A 10,140-nucleotide genomic window follows, 5' to 3' on the forward strand; every position below is an offset into this window, starting at 1 on the left:
TTCGCTCGATAAGTGTTTTTGAATTTTAATTAAATGCTATCGATTGTTTTTCTGGACGTTTTTTACGCAAATAAAACATCAGTCCAGACAATTCTTTGAAGTTTTTTTTAATTGTGGTTTCTCCAAAAAATTTTCGTTTTCTTTGGACTTTGTGGCTCTTCTTTCCTTTCCTGTCTACTAACTTGCAATGCTGTTTTTGCGGTATCGCTTGGCATTGAACGCTAACTTTTTTCAGGTTCCTTTCCAATTGGCCTCGGGGTAACGTCGTCGTCTTTGCATCCTAAGGTCTTGGGTTTGCGTCTCGGCCGGTTCTTGTTTTTTTTCCTTTTGTATGCAATCGAGAAAAAAAATTAGTTAAAATTGGATTGTGGGACTTTCACTTGTTTGCTCCAGTTTGTCAGCTTAGTTGTCACATCACGGATTTTGCTTGTTCTGTAAGGAACTTTCATTGCATGCGCAAGTGTTGTCCATTCTAGTATCAGGGGAGAACTTGAAATATTTGATTTTTTTTTCCATAAAATTATTTTTTTTTAGTCTGAAGTGGTGTCTGCTCAAAGGTTGTCGACTTAGTTGTTACATTACTGATTTTTCTTGCACTGTAAGCAGCTTTCATTTTAGTTGCAAGTGCAAGTGTTTTTCATTGTAGTCTCAGTTGGGACTTTACACTTAATGATTGCTTTCATATAATCATTGTTTTTTCGTATCAACTTGTGTGTGCTCGACTTTGTTGACTCTTTGTAATTTTTGTTCCGTTGCTTATTTAAAATTCACATTTACTGGGGTTTTTGCCTGGAATGAAATTCTATCGTACTTAGAGTTTTGGTAGAGCTATTTTTTGTATTTTTTTCATAACTTTTTAAATTTTTTGTCGACTTGTTTTTCGACTTTGAAGCTGTTCTTTCATGTTTTTGTTGCATCGCAAGTAGTGCGAAGCTCCGCTTCGTCTCTGTGTAAAACATGGGAATGGGTTTTAGGGATGGGCTATATTTGGCACAACGTGCAGCATAGCTTCATAAACGACGCTCTAGGAACAGAGTGGACTTTCGAGAGCAGACAGACCGCTTTGAAAATGGCGCATGCTAGTAGTTTCTGGGCAATTGTCGTGTGCCAATGGAGCTTTTCAATCTCGTGTAAAGCCAGAAAATGCAGTGCTTTTAAACAAGGATTGTTCAAAAACGGATATCTGTTGACTAGTTTGCTTGTGATGTATGGGTTAGCAATTGTGCTGATGTGTCTGAATTCATTCACGCGTGGAATGGAGCTTGGTACCATGATGGTCGAAATTGATGACCTGTATGATTATATGTTTCCTGTGCCAGTTGCGATTATATGTCTGGGCTATGACGAAATGCGACGACTGATTATCAGGAAGATTCCAGATGGGTGGCTTGAGGAAGAAACGTGTATTTGAAAGCCGTTCTTAGAAAAGACAGCAACTCGTGCAAAGAAGGCTATAGATGGCAAATTTGGATCTAATGCAAGATTTAGAAACGAACAAAGGCGTGGAAGCCTAAGGCGTGAAAGATTTAGTTCAGAAGACAGGAAAGAAAGAGGCTATTTGATCTGCCGCAGAGCTGATTAAACTCAGTACGACCCAATATGAAAACTAGTGCTCTATAAACTAAGGGTTGATTTGAAACAAAACTTTTCGAAAAAAGTATTTGGGTTGATTAGTTTTTGATTTCGTATTTTTTTCAGATTAAGAAAATGGACGGTGCAAACAAGCTGTTCGACCTTGACTCACTCAAAATGAGTGATGCGGATTTCTTATTGAATGTAAGTTTGAACGTTTATTTGGTGGACATTGACTTCAAATAAATAAAATTAATATTCAGCTCAGCACAAGCTGAAAATATTGGAATAGAAAAAACCATTGGAAGTTTTTTGCCTAATTTAACTCTTTGTTCAGCGCTTTGTTCATGCACTTACATCTTTGAAGATTAATTGATTTTTAAGAGTCACTGAAGGTAATGAAGACGCTTATATAGGTTGTGATTATTTTGTTCGTTTGTTTTTTAAAAAAGTTTTTAAATGCTCTAATAACTACAGATGTTCATGCATACATTTTAATGCACTTGAATATGTGTACGTTTTGAGCTCAATTCAATTTCATCTGATAAAAGGTAGGTAAATTGCTCTCTGCAAATACGAACCTGGAAATTTCGCAAAAAAACGAGAACGACTTATTCTAATTTCGACTGAAGTTTCTTGTGTTAGCCCTGAGCGCTCGATTAATTCTCTCAGATGACTTAGCCGATATGAAAGCTTCTCTGGCAAGATTTAGTGCATTCAGATGTTGACGCAGCCCGTTTTCTACGTCTGGTCACTTCGGATTCAATGCAAGTAGTTCACTGTAAAACACAGTTGGCAATCTTGTAAGACGTCCAAAAACAAGCTGATACGGTGAAAATCCAAGGTCCGATGATAAGCATTTTTTAGCAAATAAAGCAGTCTTTAGACATAAATTATCATAGTCAGATCCTAAATCACAACGAACCCTCAAAAAAGTTTCAGTCAGTACGGCGTTGTGCCTTTCGCAGCAACAGTTCGAATACGGACTATTGGCTGCAGTTCCAAGACTACGAATGCCATAAAACTCCGCGTTTTCTCTGAACTTGGCTTTGTCGAACTCGCCTCCGCTGTCAGTTAATATACTTTTTGGAGCACCAAGTTTCAGAATCCAAATTTTATTGATGCAGTTAACTATTGTTTCAGTAGTCTTCGTTAAAATTATGGCAGCTTCACTAAAACGGGCATGGAGGTCAATAATGTGGATACATAACGTTAAGAGGATCGTTAGTGTTCGTGCAGATCCATCGCAAAAGAGTCATTAAACGATTCTGATAACGGCAAAGAAGCAACAGGTCTTGCACTGGAACGATTGAACATTTCGTAAACTGAGCAGCCATATATCGCTTTTTTAACCACGTCACTTATATTATCAACATTTTTTTAATCAAATCAGCATTTTTTGATAGAGCAATAATCAAACTGCTCGTGCAACAAAATAATTTTTCATCCAAACTATCTTGTGCTACGAATAATGTAGACGTAAAGGAGGTCCAATGGTCGAACTTTATCACCATGTGCCCTGTCTTGGTCCCAAAAAATGGGATTTCACACCTTCTCCAATCGTGAAAGCGTTGTTTCCTGTATCTAAACAAGCCTGAGCTCTCTTCGTTGACTTAAGACTGAGTAAAAGAGGAAGGTTCCCTTCAGTAATTTCAATCCATATAAGACACGCAACTTCGCCAATCTGGACAGGTACACAGCATTTTTGAATTGATTTGACAACAGTGCCACCACCAAAAATTTTGATATGTTCGAAGTCTTTTTCACCATGTTCCGTTGTTGCGGGTTCAATTTCTATCAGTAATCCACTTGTGCGCACATACAGTCGTAGAACACGCTGTATCAATTATAGTGCCTCTTAAGCATTCTTCCAAAAGGTTAGGCGATAAATTCGCAAAACACAACAAAACATGTGCGTCTTCACTAGCGCCCCGTTTCCCGGATTTGTCAGGGTTTTCCCCTACGCAATGTTTTCTCGAACAACAAATTCTGCAAGTAGTTGTGTTGTCATGAGTATCTTTAGGGTTACGCCCATGACTAATTTGAAGCTTCTACCTCTCGTGCTTTGAAAATTCTACCTTCCGCGTTTCCCATTTCCCTACCTCTGGAATGGAAGGAATGTTTGAAACTTTTCGGTCCATGACTGAAAAATGCTCTCTGTTCATCACGATCAACTTCTGAATCTCTTGTATCATTTGTGCTAAAAATTGGCTCCTACTTTTTTGTCTACTTCTGCTGAAAATGTCTGTGCCAGCGTATCAGAAAATTAGTTTCAAAGTACTTAAAGTTTTGAAACCGAACTTCTGCGTTGCTGCTGAAACTGTTTGGCGCTCGATTTGCTGCAAGTTTGCCCCATGTAACAATTTGCAAGCTTGCACTGACTCTGGAAGATCAATTGCAAAACTGACTCTGGAAGATCAATTGGAAGATTCAAATGCAAGCAGGTAATCCAGCATTTTTGCTCAAATTTACTGCTTAAATCAATCAACTTTACATATGCATCGATTTCGCTGTCAACGCTGTTTTTCCAGAAACCTCCATTCAATTTCTCGAGTAACTTGCTAACTACTTCATCGTGATGCAATTTCTCTAGCGGTAACTCCCTGGCTACTTCGAGTTGACGCCCCTGTAGTGATAATACTTTTGAAGGTGCTCGTTTTTTCTTTTCGAGATCAGTCACAACGAGCCATAAATCCAACTCACTCTTCCAATTTTTGTAAGCTTTGTCTTGTGACCAAATAGGCGGTGCTTTATTGCATGACGCTCCGGACATGAGTTTGATACTCCTGCTATCATGTGAAAACTGTTGGTAAAATACAAGTTAATTCATAAACACTACGTGAAATACAAATATATATATATATATATATATATATATATATATATATATATATTTTTTTTTTTTTTTTTTGAGTTTATCCTACTATCTGTTGGCTATTTTTGTTTCTTAAAGCAAAGACGCCGAGACAAGTTAAAATTTTCCTAATAACTGCACACAGTCGGTGTAAACAAGTGAAATCCTTGTTTGAATATCTCGGTATATCAAGGTCCAAATCTATATTTTGTCGAAGTATTTAAAAATGTGGCATTGTTTAAGTTCCTCTTCTACGGTATGACGGATTCTGACCCCGCAAAGAGTGCAAAGGCCCAGCAGCAAACCAGGAGTTATTTGGGACTCAGGTTAACCTATGACATCTACCAAAGGATGACTCACCAGGAACAGAGGACTAAATTAGAAGTTAGTAATTTTTCATTGAGAGTTGAACTTGGAATGCATCAGTTGCCCTATTTTTCAGTTCATTATTTTCGAGATACAAGTGTTATTTTAATTAGTATCAAATCCAAATAGCCCTCAGAAGTTCTTCTCATCCCCGAAGGCCGCCCCTTTATTTCTATTCAGTAGCATTTTTTTTGGAGCACCAACTATAATTTTTGTAAATTAGTTATCTGTGCCAATTTAGGCTGTTAAAGGAAGGCGCGCTCTGGAAGAAAGTTCAAAAAACATTCCAAACTTAATCAAAGCACAATCATTAGTGAGGCGTACAGTTTGTCTAGAATTTTTCATTTCATTGCATTTTTCTTTGATTATCTTTGCTCAAAATTCATCCAAGCACATTGAGTCCCTTAGCGGGCGAAAGATTTAAAATTTCTGCTAGTTATTGCTTAATTTTTATGGTTTCAGGGAGAACTAGTCCTGAAGATTGCAGAATACGTTAAAAAAAATCCGCGTGCATCTGATGACGAAAAGGCAGCCTTCATCAAGAAGGAACTTCAGAGCTACGCTGAAGCCATGAAGAATCTTTGAGTCAGTTAGGCAGTCTAGTAAATAAATTAAACTCACACTTTTTTTTTTCTATTTCGTGCATCCCAGATAATTATTGCAATTGTAAATTCATACATGTTAGAATCTTGATATATGATAAGATAGTAGTTTATTTCTGAATTGATTATTTTTTGGATGGGTGCAAGGAGAATGTAAGAGAATTTTTCGCGTTTTTACTAGAAAATACTCCTTCTTTTTTCGCTCGTTGAACCTTTGAGTTAATTAAACAAAATTAGCCATAGCTGTGCGAGTAGCACAGAAGGTTCCAATCACTAGATTCATTTCAAAACGGTTTGAGAATAACTCGTTTTTTTGTGGTAGTGAAGAAATAGAATTAAATCTCCAAAAACAGCCTAATGTACATAAACAATATTTTTTGGCTGAATGATTTTGGATTGACGCATATTTTGTAAAAAAAAAGCGAAAAATTTAAACCTATTTTTCCTAACAAAATTGTAATAAAAGATGCTCAATGGTGAAAAACAAAGACAAGTCTGAAGTTTAAACCATCTAAAACACAATTTTTAGCTAGATGCAGGAGTCGTTTCGAGACAAATCCTGATGAAAAAGAACTGTGTTGTATTATTTTAAACATGTGAATAGCTCATTAGGATATACTGAATGCAGATTACAACCGGAGGGCAATCATATGCTAAAAACCGGAAAAAAGTTAAAATCTTCTGCCCACGTGGAAAAATTTGGATCTTGTTAATTATTCCCCCCCCCCCCTTTGGAACTTCTTAACTATTTCCCCCGTATGCATGTATTATGTTTGACAACCATTTCTGTATAAAACATGCAGTTCAAAAATGTCAACAATTAAGTGGGTTTTCATTTTCGCGCGTTCGTATTTGTATTACTCACTATTTATATAATACCAACGTAAAAATTTTCAACTAGCAATATTTTCTGAAAATTGTTGTAAGCTATTAAAAATGTGGCCGCCAAAGTTGAATTTCTGAAAATCGAAATAGGGGGAAATAGCTAACAAGATCCAAAATTTTTTTGTTTCTCATTAATCATAGATTACTAAGTTGATCACAAATAATGCTGAAGCCAGCTTGAGCGAATTTCATAGCTTATATTTAAAAACCGTGAACCTATTTGCACTAATGAGAAAAAGTAAAAGTAGCAAATACAATCATCTCCATGGTTCACAAACTGCATAAATAACTTAATATTGAAGAGAAATAGATTACACAAAAGTTTGGTTAAGGATAAAACAAATGTAAATAAACTAACTAGGTTTGAGGTGGCCCTAGTAACTGTCGCCCATGAGATAAAATGAGCCAAAAAGGAGTTCTATAGTTTTAAGTTCACTAAATGTTTCGGAGATTCGAGGCAGATGTTTCAGTTACTAAATGAATTAAGAGGAAAAAAGATACAATGAAGCGTAAATTCCCATGCTTGATTCGTGTACAGATGATAAAGATTTGCCTTCAAAACACATTCAGGTTTACCTCAGCTATTTGTTTATTTTTTTTTACCTGGACATCGTATATATGTCTTTTTTTTCGATTAATTTTTTGGGGTTGGGGTGGTAGGCGGTGGACGTAAAACGTTTTGGCTCAATGTTTTACAGCTCATTTTGGTTGTTTTCGGATCAAAAGTCGTCTAGCCAAGTTTTGTCTGTTCAGTATCCGCTTAATTACCCTTGCGATAAGCCAGGGTATTGCAATCGGGTACTAGACTTTTTTCTACACAAACAACTTATCCATTGGACTCATTGATCACGTGGTGGTATCTTGGTTCATCAAGAATTCAATTTTTGTTGTGTCTCTTGCACACTGAACCTGGTGGTACAGAGTACGACTGGGACGGCACAGGTCCTGGGTTCGAATATGACCGGGTCCAGTTTTTCTTTTCGAACGGTTAATATTCCGGCTCAAAAAATGTCGGTCTTTTATTTATCTTCTTATTTTTTGTCGGCTTTATAAAAGTGTTCATTAAGTGTTCCCTTATTTGTGTGCCTTTTTGCTATAATTGCGATCTGTAGCATTGGAAAATTCATGGCATCTGTTTTGTTCTGAGCTTTATTTGTGGCTAGTGTTTTTTGTTCATTGAGCGTCCGTGGCTGAGACGTTAATGCGTGAGACTCATATTCACTAGGTCGCAGAAGGTCGTAGATCGAATCCTAGACGGAGCTGCTTTTTACCGGGTTCGCACTAGTGTATACAAGCGAAGCTTCGCTTCTGTGTCTAATAATTCCGTTTTATTTTTTGGCCAGTAAAAAATTTGAAATAGACCGTAAGTACTGTTGAAGTTATTCGTACTTCTATCGCACTATGATACTAAATGAAGAACGCAGCTATTTTTTATCCATACTGTATGCACTGATCGAAATTTAGTTTATACTGTATGCATTGATAGAAGATTTTTTAATATTTAAATCAGCAGTTTTATTTCAGTAAATGGGTGTCATTTTTGTCTTTTTTGGGATTTTTTCGCTTCGATCCTTTGACTGACTTTTAAAGATATGCTCGGGCCCTTTTTTTGCAAACTCAAGTTTTTGTGCTTTTTCGGACTATTGTCCGTCTGTTTGTTTTTGTCGGCTTATCTAACGTAGCTCGATGGTTCAGCTTCATTCCAAAATTTTGTAACCCCCTTGATTGAGACGACAAAGCCCGGGAGTTCGATTCTAGTTGAGAAAAACTTGTTTTTTTTTGCAACTAGAAAATTTTGGCTAATTTAGATTATTGTGTCTGTCTGCTTATTTTTGTCTGCTTGGTTCGGCAGAAAGATCTTTTTTGAACACTTGGCTTCGTTATAGCATTACCTGAGCTCTATGTAAAGTTTTTAATGGTGCAGGCAATTTTGTTCTGGGGATTTTGGTTTTTGTCCAATTTTATTGAGAAAAACGTTTTTTTTAAGTTGTTTCCTTTTTCCGTTTGATTTTAATAATAGTCATTTATATTTTTATCGCAAGTGGTGCGAAGCTCAGCTTCGTCTCTGTGTTAATTCTAATTTTTTGTGTCTACGGCTCACTTGGTCCGGAGGTAACGAATACACCTGAGGCGGCAAAGGTCCTGGGTTCGAATCTACCAGGGCCTGTTTTTTTTCAAAGGGGAAATATTCGGTTTCACAAAAAACATTGTCGGCTCATTATTTGTCTGTTTTTGTTTTGTCGCCTTAATTGTGATTTTGAAGAATTGATGTTTTTGTACATTATCTTTGCTTTTAGTGTTCTGATTTACCTCTGATGCTTGTATTTTTACTAACCTTAACGTTTTGTTTTCTTGTTTTTTTCGCGGAAAAACTTTTTATGCCCAAATTACTTCGGCCTTTTTTAAATCAAATTAGTAACCTAGTTTTGATTCGTTTTAAGGAAAACAAAATCTTAATGCTCACTGTTGGATCGCGCAAAATACTAAAAATCGTAATAGAAATTCAGTTCAAGTTTGCAATGACAATATTTTTTTCCGGCTTTTTTGTTTTTTTTTCTTTTCTTTCGGGTTGATAGGTTTTGGCCTATACTATTTCGATATAATGGCCATATTGCGTCCATCGATGAGCGAAAAAAATTATGTGTGTGTGTGTCTGTTTTGAGCGTGAAGGGCCATTGGTATTTTTTGGCTTTGTTACCGTTTGGTAAATTTTCTTCGATGCTTCTATCACATTCCATTGTCTCGGCATGTTTTTTAATTTGAAAACTAGCCTTATTTTTTGATAGAACTAGTTTTTTTCAAAATTTTCTTTTTTTTTTTTGGTTTTTTTTCTGACATAGCGGCTTTCTTGTTTTTTTTCATTGCAAGTGGTGCGAAGCTCAGCTTCGCATCTGTGTATAAGTTGATTCTAAAGCAACACTTGATAAAATGTTTTTATATTTCAAACCTTATGAATTGTTTCTGAGAGGTGCTTACGTTTTGAACGTTTTGTTTTGATAAGCTTATAATTTCATGCTACTTTTTCATTTGTACCACACAGTATTGGTTGTATAATTAGTAGAAATTCCACAATAATTCTAATTAAAATACACGTATTCGTTTTTTTTTCGGATTGCGTTAATATATCTGATTTTTAAATCTTATCTATCTATCTATTAAATTTAAATGCGGGATTCACTATCTTTTCGTGGGTAAGCTATTTCAACGTATTATTTATTTTAAAGGAACGACTGTAAGGCTGTAATTATGATGCAAGTATGAGAGGAGAGGAGGGCAGATTAGTGTGGGTAGTGTAAAGCTGAGACTCATTCATCTATCTATACATTTTTACGGGGATTTTCACTGATTAATATTCTGATATTCATATATTGACCTGTAAACTGGCAATATAATTTAACGGTTGTTTTCTTAAGTTGTTTTCTTAAGTTGAGGTTTTAAATTCTGTTGAAGCGGGAATGCTCTAATTCTGCACGTTTTCTATATTCGCAACGCAAGTTTTCTATATTTTTCTTTTCAGTGTTTAATTCACTCAATTTGCGATCAACAATCATATGGTAGGGTGCTGTCAGGATTCTCCTAGGGATTGTGAAGTCGGCCTCCAATTATGATTACTGAAATCCAATTCTTTCCAGTTTGCGAGATATGACGTTTTTTTTTTAAATTGTTCAAATTTTTTCTCAGAAAGTTGATTTGAAAAACTTCACATAGTTTGAAATGCCCAAATTTTTAGTGGTATGATGTCAGGTTGTTTTAGGGGCTCAAATCTATTTTGCTTCCGAAATATGACGATTTTTTCATAATTTTCAACAAACTTAGATTTGAAACTCTCAATCCTATAGAACGTAAATCTGAAAAACTTAA

At 35.8% G+C, this 10,140-nt stretch overlaps 2 protein-coding genes across 3 annotated transcripts in view; both read left to right on the forward strand.

Annotated features, from left to right (window-relative positions):
• The window catches only part of LOC134847671 (sodium/potassium-transporting ATPase subunit alpha-1-like), an 87,577-nt gene extending 86,117 nt beyond the window's left edge, over positions 1–1,460 (forward strand). For both annotated transcript variants that reach the window (XM_063864833.1, XM_063864834.1), the window contains one exon: positions 975–1,460. In XM_063864833.1, the coding sequence (XP_063720903.1) occupies positions 975–1,411 (437 nt within the window). In that variant the 3' untranslated portion in view covers positions 1,412–1,460. The remainder of the gene's footprint in view (positions 1–974) is intronic.
• Positions 1–10,140, forward strand: part of LOC134848550 (sorting nexin-13-like) — a 227,590-nt gene that overhangs the window by 158,211 nt on the left and 59,239 nt on the right. The gene's annotated exons all lie outside the window — the stretch shown is intronic.

This window comes from Symsagittifera roscoffensis, chromosome 6, assembly GCF_963678635.1.
Source record: "Symsagittifera roscoffensis chromosome 6, txSymRosc1.1, whole genome shotgun sequence".
NCBI lineage: Eukaryota > Metazoa > Xenacoelomorpha > Acoela > Convolutidae > Symsagittifera > Symsagittifera roscoffensis.